The sequence below is a fragment of the Sorex araneus genome, chromosome 3, assembly GCF_027595985.1.
Source record: "Sorex araneus isolate mSorAra2 chromosome 3, mSorAra2.pri, whole genome shotgun sequence".
Classification (NCBI taxonomy): Eukaryota; Metazoa; Chordata; class Mammalia; order Eulipotyphla; family Soricidae; genus Sorex; species Sorex araneus.
In genome coordinates, this window is record NC_073304.1 from 110,503,355 (window position 1) to 110,527,002 (window position 23,648).

At 44.2% G+C, this 23,648-nt stretch overlaps 1 protein-coding gene across 1 annotated transcript in view; it reads right to left on the reverse strand.

Moving 5' to 3' along the window:
• Window positions 1-19,799, reverse strand: part of EGFR (epidermal growth factor receptor) — a 222,806-nt gene extending 203,007 nt beyond the window's left edge. The window contains exon 1 of the mRNA XM_055130606.1: window positions 19,671-19,799. Within this exon, the coding sequence (XP_054986581.1) occupies window positions 19,671-19,767 (97 nt within the window). The 5' untranslated portion in view covers window positions 19,768-19,799. The remainder of the gene's footprint in view (window positions 1-19,670) is intronic.
• Between the last annotated feature and the right edge of the window lie 3,849 nt (window positions 19,800-23,648).

Genomic DNA, 23,648 nt, shown 5'->3' on the forward strand with positions numbered 1-23,648 from the left:
TTGAGTAAATGAGGTACTTTGTTTGATCCCTGGGACCACAATAAATAGTAATATATGTTATATAAGTGTATATAATTAAAACAATAAATTATGAAATCTTATCATTTAATAAGAGTCACATTTATAAAGTGATACCAAAAAAAAAAATATGGAGGCCTTGCTGAAGCAGCACCGGGTCACACATTTGTTTCATTTGCCTAAACACTTGACAAAATTCAATTCTCAGGGACTGCCTCAAGGGTCTCTCTGAGAACCTGGGCCTAAGAGACACAGTGATTCTTTTCTGGGGTCCCACTGAAATTTCAGTCATGTCTTTCACAAGATGTTGCACTACAGCAAAGTCATCTACATGACCCTTTCCTCAGTCCTTCCAAAACATAAATCTCTGTGGACAAGCACAGCTATCTTGTGTGTAATAAGATAGTATACCTGGTACCCAGGGCCAGTTTGGTGTGTCTCTTGTATATTAGCCATTTTCAGTTCCTGCATATACAGTGGACTCAAAGAGGGCAATACCAAAGACCAGGCACAGATACCAGACTGGACATTAGGAATATATGTCTCCTTCAAGTGCCAGGTGATCCTGTCTCAGGAAGAACATTCTGGGAACCACCATATAAGATTTTTCATGGATTAATTTTTTTTACAGCCTAATTCATGAAGAGAGTCTCTTGCCTGCATGCCTGGCTGTCTTCCCCGGGGCTCCTCAGAGGGGATGGGCTCCAGCTTTCCTCCCCACCCTGAGCAGAGCTCCCGGTGGCCAAAGACCACCAGAACCTAGCTACAGCCATGCTCGAGGCCCCTCTCCACACATTTGGACAGGCCTCATGCATGAAGGTACCAGCAGAGGAACGCAGGTGTGTGTAATCCCATCAATGGCCAACATCCAGAGAGAGACTTAAAAGCAAGCTCTCAGAAGGACGCAGCCGCATGATATCTTTAGCCTGCTTCTCCCTCTGGGAGAAACTGGCAAGCTTCTGAGAGTTTCCTGCCCACCTGGGACAGCCTTGCAAGCTTCCCATGGTGTATTCATATGCAAAATCCATTAACAAGCTGGATCTCATTCCCCTGACCCTGAAGAGCCCACATCAACATCATTGATGTGCAACATCGTTGGGAGGCCTGAGTTGAGATGGACTTCTAAGATCTCAGGGAAAGGACAAAATGAGAGGTTACTGAGCCTGCCCGAGAAATCGGTGATTAATGGGATTTCATGATTCGTGAATTCATGAAGCAAATGAATTATAAACACTCTTGGAGAACATTTCTTTAGGAAACTCATTGAACAAGAAATGGAAATATGAAATAGGAGACTAAGAACGAAGACAAAATGTCTTTTAAGTTACACATACCACCTAATGCACATGTCAGAATGTCTGAAGTTACAAAATGTGCAGACTGTTGCTTGATCCCAAATGCATTTTTATTCAACTGGTCTGGGGCACAGCAATACATCTTCTTGTTTAAATACTTGTCACATGATTCTTAGTTCCAGGTTGAGGAAAGAGGGCCCAATGGTTCTATGAGTGTCCCGGCAGGATCAGTACGAAGAACACATGAACAAGGAATGGAGGAGAGGAGGTCACTAACCATCTTGCTAAGAAAACTTACAGAAGAAAACAACTACTCTTGGTAGCTTGCCGGGCTCTCCGAGAGGGACGAAGGAATCAAACCCAGGTCGGCCACATGCAAGGCAAACAACCCTGCCCGCTGTGCTATCACTGCCACTGTCACTGTCATCCTGTTGCTCATTGATTTGCTTGAGCAGGCACCAGTAACATCTCCATTGTGAGACTTGTTGCTACTGTTTTTGGCATATAGAATACGCCACAAAGAGCTTGCCAGGTTCTGCCGTGCGGGCGAGATACTCTCGGTAGCTTGCCGGGCTCTCTGAGAGAGGCAGAGGAATTGAACCCAGGTCGGCCATGTGCAAGGCAAATGCCCTACTCGCTGTGTTATAAGACAGACAATTTCTTATATAGATTCAAAAGAAAAAATAAATAAACCCAGATAAGCCATATTAGAAATGAAAAGAGAGAGATAATAGACAACTCAAAAATGCAAAAGATCATAAGCAGTAACTAGGAATAACTAACTCTATATCACTAATTTGGAGAACCTAGAAGAAACAGACAAATTCTTATAATCATATAGCCTCTTGAAATTTAATCAGGGAGAAGTAAAAAAATTCAAATAGACAAATCATGACTAAGGAACTGAACCTGTAATTAAGATCCTTCCCAAGAAATATCCAGGTTCAAATGGGTACACTAGTAAAGTCTGCAAACCCTTCAAACAAAACGTAATGCCTGTAATTCTCAAGGTCTTCCAAAATACTGAAGAGACAGGAATCTTTCCTAGTAGCATCTATGAGCCATTATTTCCATAATACTAAAAGCAGACAGAGATAACACTGAAAAAGAAAAGTACATATCACTGATGAACACTGAAACAAAGATCCTCAATAAGTTCTTAGCAAAACTAAATTCAACAACATATAGAAAAAAACATATGGTTCATCAAGTGGGATTCATTCCATGGATTCAAGGATGGTTAAATATACAATAAATTGATGTCACACACCATACAAACAAAAAGAAGAAAAAAGTCATGGTCATACTAAGCTGATGTAGAGAAAATCTTGACAAGATTCAATATCCATTTCTGATTAAAAAGTAAATAAAAGCCTCAACAAAATATTGATAGAAGGAATGTACCTTCAGGGCTGTAGTGATAGTACAGTGGGTAGGGCATTTTCCTTGCACGCAGCTAAGCCAGGTTCTATTCACAGCACCCCATATGGTCCCCTGAGTACCTCCAGGGGTAATTTCTGAGTGCAGAGCCAGGAGTGACCCCTGTGCTTCACAGGTGTGACCCAAAAAGAAAAAAAAAGGAATGTACCTTAAAATAGCAAAATAGCAATGGCCATTTACAGCAAACCCACAGCTAACATTTCACTGATGGGTGAAATATGAATACCTTCCTTCTGACATAAGGCACAAGACAAAGATGTCCACTTTCTCCATTGTTATTCAGTATAGTTCCAGAAGCTCTTACACAGCAGTTAGGCAAGAAAAATAAATCAAAGACATCTAAGTTGGAAAGAAGTTACATTATCACTGTTTACAGTAAACATAATGTTTTAGATATAGAAACCCTAACTACTCCACTAAAAAACTTCCACTCAATAAGCCATTATAGCAAAGTAGCAGGCTACAAGATCAATACAGAAAAGTTGGCTGCAAGTCAATATAAAAATAAATTAAAAGATAAAAATGGATCTGGAAAAACTGTATAGCTGCTAGGGCACTTGGCTTTGTGGGGCAGACCCAGGTTCGATCCCTGGCACCCAACATAGTCCCCTGAGATGGCTAGGAGCTATCCCTAAGTGCAGAGCCAGGAGCAAGCCCTGAACACTGTCAGATGTGGCACAAAATCAAATAATAAACAAAGAAAAAAGATAATTCTACTTAAAATAGTATCCATCTAAAGAAACATTTTAAGACTCTTTAGTAAAAGTGGCCACAGCCATGCTCAAGGCCCCTCTCCATACGTTTGGATGAGCCTCACGCATGAAGGAACCAGCAGAGGAACCTAGGTGTGTGGGACCCGAGGCTGAGATCTCCAAGCCTGCTCGGATCAGGACTGGGCCTCTTCCACCCAGATCCCCCATTTTCCAGTAGCTAGGCGGTCACACCCAGAAACTTCCCTAGCATCGACATGTAATCCCATCAACAGCCAACATCCAGAGACTATAAAACCAAGCTCCTAGGAGCTTATAGCCTAGTTTTCCCTCTCGGAGAACCTGGCAAGCTATTGAGAGTTTCCTGCCTGCATGGGAGAGTCTGGCAAACTCCCCATGGTATATTCACATGCCAAAACCAGTAACAGTGATGGGTCTCATTCCCCTGACCCTGAAAGACCCTGAAAGAGCAGCACTATTCACAATAGGCAGAATCTGAAAACAACCTGAGTGTCTGAGAACAGACAACTAGATAAAGAAACTATGGGACATCTTCACAATGGAATACTACACAGCTGTTAAGAAAAATGAGGTCACGAAATTTGCCTATAAATGGATGGGATTTGGAGAGTATTATGTTGAGTGAAATGAGTCAGAAGGAGAGGGACAGGTATATATTGACTTCATTTATTTGAGGGATATATATATTTAAAAAGTATGAAACTAATATTCAAGGCTAGGGAAACTGGGCCAGGTCAATGGTTGGGAATGTGGAGGATGGAGGGTGGTTTTAAGACAGAGAAGGGTCTATTATGGCAGTACTAGTTGGAAATTATAACTCTGGACAAGAACCAAGTATTGAAAGTAGTAAAGGGATATACAGGATAACTATTTAGTATCTGTATCGCAAATCATAATGCCTCAAATGAGAGCGCGAGTAAGAGAAGATAGGTGCCTTCCATAGAGGCAGATTTGAGTTGGGGGTGTCTGAAGGGGTGGGAGGGAAACTGGGGACACTGGCGGTAGGAAATTACACTGGTGGAGGGAAGGGTGTTGGAACATTGTATGACTGAAACCCAATCATAAACGGTTTTGCAATATCCTATCTAAAAGCAATTCAAGGATCCTGGGAGGGGAGGTGTTCCCGGCGCGCCTTCCGCCCAGAGATGAACCAAGAGCCGCGGCACGAGAAGCAGAGCCTCCCGCCTACTGACTGTGATCCTGAGGTCTCCTAACCCATTTTGGCACCAGAGCAGACTCTTGCAGCCATCCATTTTGACTGCGAACTGAACTACAACCTCGTGCAGCCCGGGAAGGGATTTTTTTCCCTCTCCACCCCATTTTTCTGAGCGAAAATGGCGGCAGCGGCAGCAGCCACGCGGTGAGAGCCACCCTCTAAGACCCCTACACCAGGAGGTAGGACTTTCTTTAGTGACGTAGCCTGTAGGTGATCCTGGGAGGGGAGGTGTTCCCGGCGCGCCTTCCGCCCAGAGATGAACCAAGAGCCGCGGCACGAGAAGCAGAGCCTCCCGCCTACTGACTGTGATCCTGAGGTCTCCTAACCCATTTTGGCACCAGAGCAGACTCTTGCAGCCATCCATTTTGACTGTGAACTGAGCTAAAATATTAGAAACCCAAAACCGCGCGGCCGCGATAGCGGCCGCGCGGACTCAAAGTCTTCACCTTTGCCAAGGAAGAGAAATTATTAGATGATGCTTATTCAGCAGGCCTGATTGTTGGGGAAAATTTCCAATCAACAATAGTGAGTTCTGTATGGAAATATGAAATGTACTCAATATATAGAGAGAATAATGGGAATATCATCAGCTACTTAGATGGGTGGAGGGGTGGGAGGGGGGTGTATTGGGGTTCTTGGTGGTGGAACGGGTGCACTGGTGAAGGGATGGTGGTTTAATCAGTATTTGACTGTGACTTAAACCTGAAAGCCTTGTAAAAAAAAATAAATAAATAAATGTAGCAGTGATAACTCCCCCACCCTTTTTAGCAGTGATAACTTTTAAGGTTTTACTGGATAAAACTGGAGAAAGTAGGTATCCTTTGCTTTATGCCTGATCTCATAGGGAAGGCACAGGTTTTTTGCCTCTTAGTATGATGTTGATTGTGGGTTTGTTGTAAATGACTATTATAACTTGAATAGAAGGAGCATTCTTTAGGGGCCAGAGCAATAGTACAGTGTGTAGGGCATTTGTCTTGCATACAGCTGACTCGGGTTCCATCCCCAGTATCCCATATGGTCTCTTAAGCTCGCCAGGATTAATTTCTGAGCCAGAAGCAGGAACAAACTCTAAGCATTGCTGGGTGTGACCCAAAAACAAACAAACAAAAAAACATGAACCCAAACCAACATCCTGCCCCCCTGCATCATTCTTCTATCCCTATTTTGTTGAGTGATTTTTTAGATTATGAATGGATGTTGAATTTTGTCAAAAGCTTTCTCTGCATCAATTAATATGATTATATGATTTCTATCTTTCCATTTTTTTGGCATGGTGTAATTATTTTGTAAATGCTAAACCATATTTGTATCCATGTAATGAACTGATAATACTGTCTGAAAAAAAAATAAATAAATAAAAGCAATTCAATAAAAATAAATAAATAAATAAATAAATAAATTTTAAAAGGTTAAGAACATCAAAAGACAAGTTCACATATATGGGTAAAGTGGAACAACAAAAAAGAAACAAGTCAGTAATCGAACCTGGGATGCCACTTCCCCTGCTCCCGTGCCTCAGGCGTCTCCTTCGGATCCTGAGTCACCACACCTCTCAGAGCACCATCCCATCCACCCCTAAGCCACCCTCCAGTGCCGCTCTTGGAAAGAAACCCTTTCCCTGGTTTCTGCGCACCTCCCCCACCAACTGGCACCCAATGCACATCTTGGTAGTGGGCGTGGCTTCTGCAGAAGTGGGCGTGGCTTATTCGGGGCCAGGCAGCCACTCACTGCCCCAAGTTATTTTCCCCTTTCCTGGCACTCAGAAATCACATCTTCATTTCCATCACCTAATTCTATGGAGATTATCCTGGCCTTCTCAAACACATTAGGACAATAGTCCAGTAGCGTATTCCAATTGCAGTATAATACTGGCGTCACCAGAAGCTCTACAAGTCCAATATTAAAGAACTCATGCTCCAAAACTTCACTGGAGACCTCACCTAAGCTGCTGAGGAGCACCTGAGAGGAAGAGGGCAATACTTGTGAACTGGAAGGTGCCACCACCACACTACTACAAAAACATGAAGAAACAACGAAAATCCCCACCACAAGGAGATGATGAAAACAGTCCAGGTGCCTCAACAAGCATTACCCACAAATACAATCTCTCCAATACAGAATGCAGAGATGAAATATTGAAGATGTTCAATGAACTCAAAGAAATGGCTCAACAGACATCCAGAAATTAAAGGAGGACATGAAAGAAACAATGGAACAAACAGCTGAGAAAATACTGGAAGAAATGAGAGCAGAAATAAAAAAGCTACAAAATGAAGTGTCATGAATTAAGGATTCCACAGATGAAATTAAAAACTCAGTGGGTGTCCTCAATAGAATGGCCACAGCCGAAGACAGAATCAGTGCACTTGAAGATGAGCTGCAGGAAGTTTACAGGCAACAACAAGCAATGGGAAAAGACCCCAAAATAGCTCTTAGGCGAATCAGAGAGCTAGGGGATGATTTCAAGAAGAATAACATTAGAATCATTGGAGTACCAGAAGGACAGAGAGACAACCCCAATAAAAAAGCCACAGTTAAAAATATCATTGCTGAAAAGTTCCCGAAGCTGGAGAATGCACGCAATCAGATCTAGGGAGCCCAAAGAGCGCCAGCTAATAGACCCTATAAAAAGACTCCAAGACATATCATAGACAGAATGATGGATGCCACAGATAAAGACACAATACTGCAAAGCAGCAAGGTCAAAGAAGGAAATCACATACAAAGGAGCACCCCTTAGATTTACAGCAGACCTATCAGAGGAAACCCTCCAAGCCTGAAGACAATGGTAGGATATAGTGAAAAAACTCAATGAAATTAATGCTTCACCAAGAATACTCTATCCAGCTAAACTCTCACTCGAACTTGAAGGAAGGATACACTATTTCATGGATAAACAACAGCTCAGGAACTTCATAGACTCCAAACCAAACTTAAAAGAAGGACTAAAGGGGCTACTGTAAGACAAGAAAAAACCCTACAAGCACAACAAACCCCTACACAACGATAGCACAAAACCCATGACAACAATCTCCCTCAATGTCAATGGTCTAAATGCACCAATTAAGAGACACAGAGTGGCAAAATGGATTTGGAAACTAAATCCAACATTCTGCTTCCTACAAGAAACACATCTGAACAGTCAGAACAAACAGACTCAAAGTCCAAGGATGGAAAACAATCCTGCAAGCAAACAACTCCTTCAAAAAAGCCGGGGTGGCCATACTAGTATCCGACAACATAGATTTCAGGTTGAAAAAGATTAGAAAGGACAGCGGAGGCCAATTTTTACTAGTCAAGGGATATGTACAGCAGGAAGAAATCACACTTCTTAATGTATATGCACCTAATGAGGGACCAGCTAAATACTTAAAACAACTGCTAACAGATTTTAACAAGGACATTGCTAACAACCCAGTAGTAGTTGGAGACTTCAACACTGTCCTATCACCTCCAGATAAATCTACAAGATTAAAACTCATCAAGGAAACACTGGCTTTGAAGAAAGAGACAGAGTGACAGGGCTAATAGATCTATACAGGGCTTTGCATCCCCAAAAGAAAAAATACACACTTTTTTTTCCAGTGCACACGGAACATTTTCCAAAACAGACCATGTGCTGAATCACAAAACATACCTCAATAGAATCAGGAAGATAGAAATTGTATCAACTACCTTTGCAGACCACAATGCACTGAAGATAAGAAGTCAACCACGCACAGACCGCTGGCGGGAATGCCAAATGGCTCAGCCCTTCTGGAAAACAGTATGGACGCTTCTCAAAAAGTTAGAAATTGAGCTCCCATTTGACCCAGCAATACCACTTCTGGGAATATATCCTGGAGATGCAAAAAAGTATAGTAGAAATGACATCTGCACTTACATGTTCATTGCAGCACTGTTTACAATAGACAGAATCTGGGAAAAAAACGAGTGCCTGGTTAAAACAGGTGACTGGTTAAAGAAACTTTGATACATCTACACAATGGAATACTATGCAGCTGTTAGAAAAGATGAAGTCATGAAATTTGCATATAGGTGGAGCAACATGGAATGTATCATGTTAAGTGAAGTGAGTCAGAAAGAGAGGGACAGACATAGAAAGATTGCACTCATTTGTGGAATGTAAAGTAACAGAATGGGAGACTAACACCCAAAATGAGCAGAGATAAGTACCAGGAGGATTATTCCACAGCTTAGAAGCCAGCCTCGCATGCTGGGGGAAAAGGCAGTTCAGATAGAGAAGGGACCATTGAGTAAAGGGTGCTAGGAGGGCCCGCTCAGGATGGGAGAGGTGGGCTGAAAGTAGACTATAGACCAAACATGATGCCTACTTAATACCTTTACTGCAAACCACGACACCCAAAAGGAGAGAAAGAGCAAAACGGAATGCCCTGCCACAGAGGCGGGGTGGGGTGGGGGTAGGGGGGAACGAGGTCGGTTTGGTGGGAGGGATGCCGAGACCATTGGTGGTGGAAAATGAGCACTGGTGGAGGGATGGGTACTCAATCATTGTATGACTGAAACGCAAGCACAAAAGCTTGTAATTCTGTATCGGTACCCCCACGGTCACTCACTAATAAATTTTTTAAATTAATTAATAAAAAAGAAGCAACAAAACCAATGCAAAAAAATCGAGACTGGGCCAGAAAGGTAGCCCAGTGGGTAGGGTGCCTTTCACATGGCTGGCCCAGATTCGATTCCTGGCACTGCACATGTTGACCCAAGCACTGCCTGAATTGACTCCTGAGCACAGAGCCAGGACTAATCCTTGAGAAGCACCCCAAAACCATAATAATAAACTAACAAACTTTTAAATCATTATTGAAAGAAATAGAAAAGGACACCACAACTGGAAAAATTGTCCAAGTCCATGATTTGGAAAAATTAACATTACCAAAATGACCATCCTGCCCAAAGCATCATATCAACGTATCACTGTCATCCTGTTGTTCACTGATTTACTCGAGCGGGCACCAGTAATATCTCCAGTTGTCCCAGCTCTGAGATATTAGTAGCCTCTCCTTACTCGTCTTTCCCAACGATTGGAGGCTTCTTTCAGGGTCAGGGGAATGAGACCTGCTATTGTTACTGTTTTGGGCATAGTGAATATGCCACTGGGAGCTTACCAGATTCTGCCATAAGAGCAGGATACTCTCGGTAGCTTGCCGGGCTCTCCAAGAGGCATATATATTTATTTCTCTCTATGATGATGTGTCACGTGCATGGTCCAGGAATGTTTGTTCACTCATGTGTAAGCCTTGGCCCGAGCCTGTGGAAAGTTGCCTGGACCATGGCAGCAGTTGAATAGTGGAGGTCGGCTGCCAGGGCTGGGTCCCTTGGGGGGGGAGAGTTCCTACCTGCCCCCCTTTAGGGTTCCCCAAGTGAAAACAGCCTGGCACGGAGTCCGGTGGCATGATTATGGGGGCCTCATTTTATGCTCCCTTCCAGGAGAAGCAGCCGTGAGTTCTGGAAGGTGGCTGATGAGGAGATTATCATATATTCAATACAATTCCCATAAAAATTCTGTTGACAGTGTTAAAGAACTTAGAACAGAAGCTACCAAAATAGGTATGGAGTAATAAATCTCTCTGAATAACTAGAGTGACCCTGGGGGCTGGGGCCGGGGAGGAGGGCGATGGAAAGTATTGACTTTCCTGATTTTTAAATCACACTATTAGCTACAGTAATCAAAACTGTCAGGTACAGGAATAAAGATAGACTCTCAGATCAATGAAATACAATTGAGGGACCCAGAGATTTATGAACAGGCAATCTATGACAAAGATGCTGGATACATAGCACATAGCAAGAAAAGTTTCCTCAACAAATGGTGTTTGGAAACTGGATAGGCACATTTTAAAAAACTGGATCTATATATCACAGCAACCATACACAAAAGTTAATTCAAAGTGGATTTAAAACCAGACTCCATAAAATACATTGAGTAAAACATATTTTTTACTAAAAATGTCACGGCAGAGTCTGGCAAGCTACCCGTGGTGTATCCGATATGCCCAAAACAGTAACAAGTCTCACAATGGAGATGTTACTGGTTCCTGCTAAAGCAAATCGATAAGCAATGGGATGACAGTGATACAGTGATATATAATTATATATTTTACTAATAAGACATATAACTGTAGGAAATAGACTTCAGAAAAATCTTCTGATTTGACTCCATTGGCAAAAAAAAGGAGAAACATGAAATAGAAACAGAAATAATGACAAACATGACTCCCTCAAATTAAAAAAATTAATTACATAGCACAAGAAATGTAGGCTAAAATTAGAAGATGTTCTACTGAATGAAAGAAAAATATCTGTACACCATACACCAGATTAAGGGCTGAGATACATGAAACACACACAAAGCTCAACAATAAAAATACCAATTACCCTATGAAAAAACTGAGAATGGAGATGAACAGACATTTTCATGAAGAGGGCATAAATACTTACTGTAGGCATATGAAAAAGTCTTCGTAATAACTTGTCTTTAGAGAAATGCACATCAAAATAACAACATTCCAAACCAGTGAGAATAGAACATATCAAAAAGACTGGAAATAACCAGCATTAGTGAAGATGTAGTGAAAAACAAACCCTCTTTAACTGTTAGAAATGATACCTGGTTCAGCCTCTATAGAAAACGGTATGGAGATTTACTAGAAAAGTAGGGATAAACTTCCAAAGGTATCTTTACCCAAACACAAAAACATTCATTAAAATGGATATAATAAAATGGATATAATAAACACCCATGTTCACTATATCACTATTGTACTTAGAACAGTATGGATATGAAAACAACACAAATATCCAATGGCAGATGAGTGGATTTTTTTTTCTTTTTGGGTCACACCCGGCAATGCACAGGGGTTACTCCTGGCTCTGCATTCAGGAATTACTTCTGGCGGTGCTCAGGGGACCATATGGGGTGCTGGGAATCGAACCTGGTTGGCCCCATGCAAGGCAAATGCCCTACCCGCTGTGCTATTGCTCCAGCCCCAGATGAGTGGATTTTTTAAAGTGTGATATATTTACACAATGTAATACAAGGCACCTATAAGGGTAAATCTTGCACTTTCCTTCAAGTTGGATGAAACTGGAGGCTATCATGTTAAGCAAATTAAGTCAGAGGGAGAAAGGCAAATACTAAATGATCTCATTCATCTGTTGCATACTGAGAAACAGAACAAGGTAAAAGACAGTATCAAATAATGACAATCCTTTAGTCTTGGATTACAAAACTGGATTACCAAGCAATGGGATAAAGGGATGGAGGGAAAAGCGATGAACTGGAAGATACAGGAAGATGCTGGTGATACTGTATCTGTGATACTCTAATGTTAGTGGAGAGCATTTACTGAAAATCAAAACCATACATGTTGATGATTTTCAACCATGACACCTAAACTACAATAAAAAATCAATTAAAGAATGTTTTGTTATGATTCTTAGGTATGTTAGAAAAAGCTTACTAATTGAGGCTTTTTCTCTTTTTTGTTTTCATCGTTAATTTAGAAATCCAAATACTGTCCTAAATAAGAAATAGACAAGTTCCATCATCAGATCTGTAGCAATATGCAAATATAATTCCTAATTTATTTATATGCTTGATAGACAAATTGTCAGTTGCTGAAACTGCATCTAGCCTGGCTGCTCACATAGCAGCCTAATCCAGAAAGCAGCTGGAAATTCGGAAACTGCCATGGCTCAATATGACAATGAGAGTGAGGTAGGCTGAGCTAAGTGGTTCTCCAGCCAACAGTACCTGCAGGAAAGAACAAAAAACTACCTCCAAAGGCCACAATGCTATCTCAGAGGACCTCCTCTTCTCTCACCTCTAACTTAAAGTTAAATTTAAAGGATTAAATTTAAAGGATTAAATTAAAGGATCAATGAAAGGATTCATTATTTTTCAGACTTCCAAGTCACAACTCTGAGTGTCCATGGGCTTCTTTACTTGCACTTATTTTTGTTTGCTTGATCAGGTCCACATATCAGTGGTACATGGAAGTGGGGGGAAGGTTGGTCTTGCAGGTCTAGTCGCTTGGTTACTCTGGCCCAATGTGTTCTGGGGTGCCATGGCCATACCTGGCAATTCTGGGGGCCATGTACCACCAGACAAAAACTCAACAACTCACAATGCAGTCACTGCCTTGCAACTTGAACCATTGCCCCAAACCTACTTCCTGCACTGGTGACACAATTATCAGTGGGTTCTGCCTCTAGGTTCACCCGAATCATTAACCCTCACTGCCCCTGCTCCATCATCTGTTCTTCGGTAGTACCTGTCTTCCTAGTTCACCTATACCTCTATAGTTCATTGCCCACACTGCTCCAAAGCTATTTTCTAAAATACTAAACCCATCACTGAAGTGTCTAGCTCCATCCTGAGTGACCCTCCATCAGGTAAGGCTGCAGAGAAACCAGAGCTCTCCTAGCTGTTGTATCACGAGTGCTTTTCAGAATGTGTAACTCCTGGAACCCTCTGGAATGCCCTTCACATCATATACTCTGGAGAAAAACCTACAGCACTTTTCAGACTCAAAGGGAGCTGATTTGAAGCTTGTCCAGGGCCTTTTACCAGGCGGAATTAAAAAGTTAAGATGTGGGCTGGAGAGTAAATACAACAGATAGGATGCTTGCTTGCACGCGTGGTCAGCCTAGGTTCAATTCCCAATCTTCCTTGAACCATCAGGAGTGATCCCTGAGAACCACAGCCAAGACCAAGTCCTGAATGCATCTGGGAGTGCAGCCCTCCCAAATAGTACTCAGTATTTTAAGCACATACAGAATTCTATCATTGCTCCTATAGCACTGTTTTATAATTACATCCCACATCTAATTCTCTTCCTTCACTTGACTTCCAGACACTTAAGGTCAAGTACCAAGTTTGATTCATTCCTACAATGCAAAATGAAAATGAAACAGGAAAAACCTCAGATTGAGCCTTCTGCATTTTAACAAGAAATAATAAAGTATTACATTTGAATAGGGAGCAAGCCTAGGTCTTATACCTGTGGGTCAAACAATAGTGGTTAAGTTATGTCACTATACTAACCAGGGCCATGTGCTGACCCCTTTTAACAGGGTACTATTTTGTGTATTTAGGACCAGGCATAAGGCAAGTCTATCTAACGTTTATCTCAGTGGCTTGAAATTGGATATTCTTGCTAATGAAAGTTCCAACTATAGTCACAAAACACTTGCATTCTAGTTATTCTTTTTTTGAGAATCTGCAAGAAGACAGAATGTGGAACAAAAAGGTAAATTCTATCCCTTCATGTTAGTTTTCACATATTACTTTCTGAAGAACACTGCTGCAATTTGGCAAGAATAACATTTATTTTAAGCATATGCAGTTCACAGATGCTACTCAACAGGACAAGGCAAGTAACATTACACTTCAGGGTCTTCACAGATGAGAGTGTAACTCCAGCACAGAGCTTCCAAGGGCTGAGCAACCACCAGTGCCACTAGCTCCGATCATTCCTCTACCGTCCAGCTGGCTCAGGAGAATTTCTGGAAAACTAACCTATCTCTATCAAAATGTCTCCATCTTAGTGTGCTGTCTCTAATGACTAAAAAAGAAAAAATTTCAGTCAAACCGGTTATCTGACATAATTCTCAAGGGCTGGATCCTTGCCCAGATTCAAAGTAACCTGCTTATGTGCATGGGCCAATCACAAATGATCCTTAGCCAGCTGTTGGGATTTTCTTAGAAAAGCACTTAGGAGGGAAATAAAAAAGAGAGCTAAGGACCCAAAGTGTGATATCAAATAAAAATGACCTATGCAAAGAAACTAGTATAAGTATATTCTCTACTCATATTTATATGAATATGACTATTCATTCATCGGTGAGGTCCATCCTGAGATGGTGTAGTCCAGCTGGGACATGGTGGCAATTTTGAACTGTGGAGCAAATGGCTGCCAGGGCCTCTGCTTGAACGTGCACAAGGCTGACCTGGCCCCCTTCGATTGACCCTGGTCTATTCAGTCTTGCATGGTTAACTGAGGCTTTTGATCTCTTTTGACATGTATTTATGAGTTTCTGAAGCAAGGTCGATAAATAAGCTTACATAGCTGAGCTGGAGGTAGTTTGTGGGTGTGGCTCCCATTACCTAACTTTTGGCTATTTAATTTCTTGGGAAAGTTGGTCCCGAGTTGTTGGGGTATGGCCAGAGATAGAGTGGCAGTTTTTGGGTATTAGGAAGCCTGGAGGTACCATCAGGCTGCTGATGTGCTTGCCCCGCAGATACTGGTGGCCCTGCTGAAGCACCAGACCCCCATGTGAACTTTGTAAGTCAGTTATATAGTATTCTGCAATTTCATTTTTTTATTTATTCAAAGTCACGGAAGAACCTGGCAAGCTCCCCGTGGTATATTCAATATGCCAAATACAGTAACAATAACAGGTCTCATTCCCCTGACCCTGAAAGACTCTCCAGTTGTGGGAAAGATGAGTAAGGAGAGGCTGCTAAAATTTCAGGGCTGGGAGGAATGGAGATGTTACTGGTGCCCACTCAAGCAAATTGATGAACAATAGGATGACAGTGATACAGTGATTCATATGTGAAAAAGGTTCAATAATAAACCAGTGCAAATGAGCTGAGATCAAAAAAGAAAAATTTGCAATTATAATTTCAAGTTTCTGTAAATGATAGGTAAAACCTGATGGAATTTTTAAAGTATGAATCTAAGAAGCAGACTCTAGTTTTTAAATAGAAGTTTCATGGGAATAGTATAGACATAGCCCTAAGGACCAAGAACAACCTTTTCTTAAACCATGCCCCTATTGCTAAAACTCACTATAAATAAATCTATTTCTATTTCTACTCACTAAAACATGCACATGCACGCGTGCACACACCTTTCACAGCAAGCACATAGCAAGGTCCAAGTGATTTTCTAGGGTCATTTGACAAGATAAGGATTCCTCACTTTCTGACCAAATCCCATGTAAGAGCTGGGGGCACAAACACAGGACTTTCTTGCTTTAAATACACATAATCCTCAATTTACTACTAGAGTAAGTTTTCCACCTCTGTCAACAAAGTTTCAGATACAAGCTGCTGGTCCTGGAGCTTAGATCAAAGAACAACAAAGAGTATTTTCTTTTTAAACAAGGTGGAATCTTTCATATTTACTGATACTACCTAGAAAAACATTCCAAAGCATGTTAATGCTGTCATGTGAACCATGTCTAATTATGCAGTACAAATGATTTTGGCAATCAGCAACTTCAAACTAAGTTTCTTAATAAATTTGAATTGCAGAATAAAATGAAGGAAGTCAGCAACTTCAAACTAAGTTTCTTAATAAATTTGAACTGCAAAACAAGATGAAGGAAGTCAGAAATAACAGTTAAAAGTTTACTGAAGTGGGTCAGAGAGACAGCACCTGGGTTAACGTGCCTGTCTAGCATGTGATCAATCCCTGGCACTACATCTGATGCCCTGAGTACTGCCAGGAGTGATTCCTGAGCACAGAACCAGGAGTAGCCCCTGAGAAAGGACTGGTATATTACTAAACACAAAACAAAACAATACAAAACACTGACTAGAGGTACTAGGCAGTCACTATAGAGGTATAAATATACAATGGACACAGACCATAGGCTTCCTTCTCAGATTTGAAAAGCAATTTGTTAATATGAAGTGGGTGGCTTAATGAATCTCACTCTGGAGGCCAAGGATGTAGTTCAGTGGCAGAGTGCATGCTTTGCGTGCATGAGGCCCTGGGTTTGATGCCTGACATAAAAACAAAAACAAAAATTCTCCCACACTCTGGAAGAAATAACAGAAACTATTACCATTACTCCTGTCCATTTTTAACCCATGATGTCTGACATACTCTAAGCACTAAAGAAATATTCACTGTGCTCAGAAATGAAGACACAGTTCTGCCACCATTGCACACAGAACGGGGAAGGGAGGTCAGACCTGGTTTCATCAGGACTGAATGAGGCCCCTCAGATGCACTGTCTCTGGAGGAAGGAGGGCCTTGGTAGGGACAATTCAAAACCTTTCTTTCTTGTAAAATGACCCACTCTTCCCAAATCAGTAATATCTTCAGAGGATCTTCAGAGGTGAGGTCAAGGCAGTTTGGGTGAGAATTACTGCATCTTTGGAATACCATCCGGGGCTCTCTAGAGCAACACCTTTATCTTTCCATTTTTCAAAAACCAAGGGCTAACTGAACATCCCTCCAGCAACTTCAGTATGCTATTGATTTGGTGGCAATGCCTCCACAAGAGGTGGGCAGAGACTTCCAGGGAACCGGAGTAGCACCTGGACCAGGATAGCAGACAGCTGCGTTTCTCACGGTGGGACTAACTGATATATCTGCTGTCTTTCCTCTCTTCTTACATTAAAAATTAAGATAGGGATCTCTCAAAATATAAGAACAGTTTTACCTTCTGACCCAGCAATACCACTTTTGGCATCTATCAAAATACAAAAACATTAATTCAGTACATGCAAAAAGGATCTATGCATACCTCTGTTCATCATAGCACTTAATACAAAAGCCAAGATATGGAAACAACCTAAATGCCCAACTGTGAATGAATGGATCAAGAAGTTGCAGTATATATACACAATAAAATAGTACGCAGCTCTAAAAATGAATAAAATCATGCATTTCTGGTCATGGATATAACTAGAGAATCATGTTGAGTAAAATGACTCTCTCATATGTGGGACTTAAAGATTCAAAGCAAAGTAGCAACAAAGGGCCAAAAGCAATACAATGGGAGAAATGATCACAAACTGAGCTGGAGGGGAGGGGAGCAACAAAAGAGAGCCTTGGGTGAGGGAGTGGGTGCCCAGATGCTGGGAATGAAGTTTTAACTATGCACACAGGAAACCATCATTAAGTGTTGTAAATCACAAAACCTCAATCAATTTTTAAAAACTTTAAAAAAATCTGCTTCTTAAATTCTGGCCTTTTTTATGTTACTTCAACAAAATGACATTTGTTCACCTGCTATATTTTATTCAGGAGAATTCTGTTTTAAGCAAATATGGAGCAAGCTAGCAAACTACGTAGTGTTTCTTTCTTTCATTTTTTTCTTCCTAGAAACAAGTATCCAAGCACTAATAGTAGTGTTCAAAGGCTAACATCAAAGGGCTGGAATATTTCTGGAGTGAGAAAAGTGATGCTTTGGAGGTTCTCCAAGAGTTTGGTTAAAAATAAGGATAGGGGCCCCTGCACCAAGAAGAGAAAAAGCCGCCTACCTCAGAAGACCCTTTTGTCAGGGGCTTGTGGGAAAGGACCGCAGCCTCTGGAGGCAAAGCAAAGAGGAGGGGAATCCTTCAGGCAGGTAGGCGGAAGCAGCGACCGATTTCCACCGGCTCCCTCAGCAAGGCGAGCGAATCAGCTATTATTCGAATCAGCCGCCCACTCACTCCCATACTCTGCAAGCTAGTTCAAACTCCAGATGTTCCAAAAGAGCTCTTTATGTTGGCATGTAATCTTTCCGGAGACTCGGCTGATCTTTCCTTCATAGCCAGAGATGCTCAAGTCTGGCTGCCCAATAAACAGAATCACTACAGAAACTTTTGAACAATGAAATAAATCCCAAGACGCAGATTTCAATACAGACCAATATAACCAGAACGTCTGGAGGTAGGTTTAAGTTTCCACTTAAAAAAAAAATTCCACAAAAGTGTATAAATCTGTAACTGTACCCTCACGGTGATTCTCTAATTAAAAATAAATAAATTATAAAAATAAATAAATAAATAAAAATTAAAAAAATTTAAAAAAATAAAAAAAATTCCAAGTGATCCTAAAGTGCAGTAAAGTTTGGTAAGCATTGCTCTATGCCTTAACATTTGTTCACCTGCTATATTTAACGTTCCCCTAGGAACGCTCTCAGCACCAAAGGCCCGTCCTGGTGCCAATGACATCAGCAGCAAGCACAGACCTGACTCTCGGCTTTTGGCTGCTGGATTTTGAAATTGTGCAATTAAACCTTCTGAGGCATGTTTTTCATGTCAAGTGGGTTTATGGTCGGTAGTCACGAAGCCAGACTCGCTCATGTTTGGTCTGGACACTTGGCACACGTGAACCATGGATATCAGTTAGGTTTTTTCTTAATTAGGTTTAATATTTTCGTTGGCCTAAAGTCAAATTCTTCAAAAGGTTAAATGAAACACCCGCGGGAGAAAATACCGAGATTTTGAGGACGAAGCCTGTAAGCCCTACTCTGCCACACAGTGGGGGTGGGGTGCGGGGCCGCGGGGCCGGGGCTTGGTTTTAGAGCCGCGAGTGAGGGGCTACGGGTGACTGCACGTCCCTAGCGTGGTCGGGGGCTCTTTCCGTGGAGGAGGCGACGGCCCGGCCGGGGTCCGCGACCCGGGATCCGTCCCCGCACAGCCACAGGTGCGGGGAGACCCGGCGCTCCGAGCGGGCCAAGATGTGCGCGCGGCGCGGGAGCTGGGGCGGACGGTTCCCACGGCTGTCCCGGCGCGGAGTCCCGGGCGCAGAGCGCGCGGCCACGGGGTCCCCGCCCAGCCCGGCCGAGGGACAGTGCCCCACACGCGCGGGGTCCCCGCCCGGCCGGGGGACAGTGCCCCACACGCGCGGGGTCCCAGCCCAGCCCAGCCGAGGGACAGTGCCCCACGGGCGCCCCGCGGGACCGACCCCCGCCGCGGGCGTTGGCGGGGCGTGCGCTCGAGGACGGGAAAGTTGGGGAAGAAAGTTGCGGGCGCTGCAGCAGGCGCGGGACTCGCGCCCGTCTCCGCACTGTCGTCCGCACTGTTGCCCCGCCCGGCGCGGAAACGTCCAGTTCCTCAGGCCGCCCGGGCGCAGCAGATCCTCAGGGAAACAGGAAAGGCGGCGGGGCGCGGGGCGCGGGTGGGAGCCGGCACTGGGGCGCGGGCCGGGGCTGGGGGGCGCGGGTCGGGGGCTGGGGGGCGCGGGCCGGGCGGGGGCGGGGGCGCGGCGCTCCTACCTCTCTTGTCGTCGGGCGCGGGGCCGGCGGGGGCGCGCGGGGCCAGCAACAGCAGCAGCAGCAGCGGCGGGGCCAGCGCGGGGGCCGGGGGGCGCATGGTGGGGCCGGGCGCGTGCGGGGCCGGCGGCGGCGGACGCTGGGCCGGGGCTGCCCCGAGTGAGCGCGGGGCGGGGGCGCGGGCGGACGGGAGGAGCCGAGGAGGAGCGAGGCGGGGAGGAGGAGAGGGAGGAGGAGGAGGAGGAGCGCGGCGAGTGCGGGCCGGACGGGCGGGGCGGGCCGGCCGGGAGCGGCGCTGGCGGGCTGGCCCCGCTCCCGAGCCTCGGGTGTGCCAGGTACCGGTCTCTCCCGTGCGCCCTCCGACTCCGAGGCCCGCCAGCCCCGGACAGAGAAGGACTTGAGCCTTGAGTCCAGCAATGGCACCAAGGCCGACGCCCTCATCCCAGTGACCCGCACCCTCTCTTGCACCCTCTGGGGTCCGTGAGACAGGCTCGGCCCCGCGGGGCCCTCCGCACCTGCGCCGCGGCAGAGCCAGGCGTGCTCCAAAGGCTCTGAAGTCCCAGGCTCCTGGCCCTCGGGTCACCCTGGAAATCTGTTGAAATAAGGGTGCCCACATTCTGCCATAGACACGGAACTTAGCAAACGTTTGAAGATGCTAGGAAGTCCCAGCATTTCACCAACCAAGAATCACTTCGGAATAACCAACTCCCATCCCTACTTTCCCCTCCCACCCCCCAAACCCTATAGGCGTGGTAAGTTACTTTGGAGACTCTGGTGCTCAAGCTCCTAAAATACCGCAACAGGTTTGACAACACACTGGTTGAGGTGTTTTTTTTTTTCTCTTTTCTCATTTGTTTTTATTATTGAATCACCGTGGACTAGAGGACTAGAGCAATAGCACAGCTGTAGGCCGTTTGCCTTGCACGCTGCCGATCGGGGTTCGATTCCTCTGTCTGGAGAGCCGGCAAGCTACCGAGAGTATCCTGCCCGTTGGGCAGAGCCTGGCAAGCTACCGAGGTATATTCGAAATGCCAAAAACAGTAACAACAAGTCTCACAATGGAGACGTTACTGGTGCCAGCTGGAGCATATCCATGAACAATGGGAGGACAGTGCTACAAGAGCTATTGAATCACCGTGAGATACATAGTTACAAAGCTCTTCATGATTGGGTTTCAGTCAATGTTCCAGCACCAGTCCATTCACCAGAGTACATTTCCAAGTACATTTCCAACCACCAATATCCCCAGTTTCCCTCCAACCACTTCCCCACCACCACCCAGCCTGCCCTCAGGGCAGGCACTCTCTCTGTCTCTGTCTCTGTCTTTCTCCCTCTCTCCCTGTCTCTCTGTCTCTGTCTATCTCTGTCTCTGTCTTTGTCTTTGTCTCTCTGTCTCTGTTTCTGTCTCTGTCTCTGTCTGTCTTTCTGTCTCTGTGTCTCTGTGTCTCTGTCTCTGTCTCTGTCTGTCTCTGTCTCTGTCTCTGTCTGTCTCTGTCTCTGTCTCTGTCTCTCTCTCTCTCTCTCTCTCTCTCTCTCTCTCTCTCTCTCTCTCTCTCTCTTTCTCATCCCAGCAGCAGGAATCACAATCCTAAAGTGAATGGGCTTGAGTAAGCCCTGTCCTGTGACAGCAGGGGTAGAATATGCATCTCTTCTTCCCATGCAGAAATGCAGATCAGCCTACACAGAGAACCTCTAACTTTTATTAAGACTTTAGTGTCTGTGGGGCTTGCTCCTTTATTTGTATGAATCACTGGCCATCAGCCCTCTGACATGTAAGTCCTAGATAAAGAAGCCTATGAAGAGTTAGCATGTAGATATTCCTTCTGTGTATTCCAAACAAGAACCTAGAGCAGTTTGTAACAATCAGAGAAGGGCAAATTATTAATACAGCAGTGGACACAGGATGGGGCTGGAAGTGAGTCTACATATAATCAAATTTACTAGGAGGAGCCAGACATTACTCTAAGCCCCTGTCCAGGAAACAGAATAACTGGCATCAACCATATTGCCTGTGCATGAATACCAATCAATGGGAGCTCTGCACACTTTAAAGGCTGCACAGCAATCTCTTCCACGTGTCCCCTAAAAAGACAAAGTGTAAAGATAGTAGCATTTCCATGAGTCATCCCTTTCTAATAGAAATGACTTTCCTATTTGATGCTTCCATTTGATCTGCTCAAATCTCAAGAGGCAGAGCTTTGTGGGGAAAATAACTCCGATTGCTGAGTGTTACTTCAGGCACCCAGTGCTGGGTGATGACAGTGGACAGTGTGGGGAGGAATGGCCTGGTCCCATATTGGGGACACCTGTGTAAAAATCTGCTTTCCTCCAAATTTGTGACAGAAGGGCTTATGTGCAGGACAGCATATGCTCGTTAGCAAGTGTATGGGTTGTTCTGATGAACTTATCACATATCGAGAGAAAAGCTAACTGATTGGGAGAACAAGATTCTCTCACGTAACCCTACACCAGTTCTCTGAAGCCCCCAGCTCTCTATTGGGCAGAATACACAGCAACACCATAATCAAAGCATGGAAGCAGTGTTACTCTTTGTTCCTAAGTACTCTTCAGAAATGACTCCTCTGACATTGAGGGACTTAGATCTACTTAGTCTACTATAACACTGTGGCTTGGAAGTGTGAAATAAATAACTTGCCCAAATTTATAAGCATGATAGCTAATCATGAAGTGTGCCATGGACCCAAATCCCAACCATGGTCTTCATCACTTGTATTCTGCAATCTTTTAAAACCTGAAATAAATGGGAACTTCAGGTGCCACATGCTATTATCTCACATCAACTTGAAAACACTTTATAAAGGGGACAGGACAAACAATATTTCTGCTTTGCAATAAAACGTTCTGGATGGGAGTGGAGAGGCAGTGGGTAGGCACTTGCCTTGCGTGTGGTAAATCTGGGTTCAATCACCAGCACCACCACATATGGTCTCAGCCCTGCCAGCAGTGATCTCTGAACACAGAATTGAGACCTGAGTAGGCACTGAGCATCACAGTGTGCACCCCCCCAAACCAAAAAATGCCTAGATAAAGCTATCATGTGTACTGTGTGAGCAAGCTTGCAATGATACTCCGTGCTTCCCATATTAAATATCATATGATCTAACAGGCAGAGAGTCTCTTGCCCACACACCTGGCTGTCTTCCCAGGGCCCCTGAGAGGGGATGGGCTCAGGCTTCCCTTCCCACCCCGAGCAGAGCTTTTGGTGGCCGAAGACCACCGGAACCTAGCTACAGCCATGCTCGAGGCCCCTCTCCACATGTTCAGACAGGCCTCATGCATGGAGGTATCGGCAGAGGAACCCAGGTGTGTGTAATCCCATCAATGGCTAACACCCAGAGACTTAAAAGCAAGCTCCCAGAAGTGATATCATGTAGCATACTTCTCCCTCTGGGAGAAACTGGAAAGCTTCTGAGAGTTTCCTGCCCACATGGGACAGCCTTGCAAGCTCCCCATGGTGTATTCATATGCTAAATCCAGTAACAAGCCGGATTTCATTCCCTTGACCCTGAAAGAGCCCCCAGTGCAACATCGTTGTGAGGGCTGAGTAGAGAGAGACTTCTATGATCTCAAGGAAAGGACGAATGAGAGGTTACTGAGCCCACTCGAGAAATCGATGATTAACGGGATTTCGTGATTCGTGATTCATGATGATCTAACAAGTTTTATAATACAGGCTATTCTTTCTCTTTGTCAACAACACATTAGAAACATTTTTCCTTCATCTTTGTAAAAAATTTTTGTTAGTAAATCACCATGAGGTACAGTTACAAACTTACGAGCTTTCATGTTTGTATTTGGCTTACATCCCTCCACCAGTGCCCACTCTCCTCCACAATGTTCGCAGTATCCCTCCCACCACCCCCACCCAAACCCCCACCACCCCACCCTGCCTCTGTGGCAGGGCATTCCCTTTTGTTCTCTCTCCTGTTGGATGTTGTAGTTTGCAGTAGAGGTATTGAG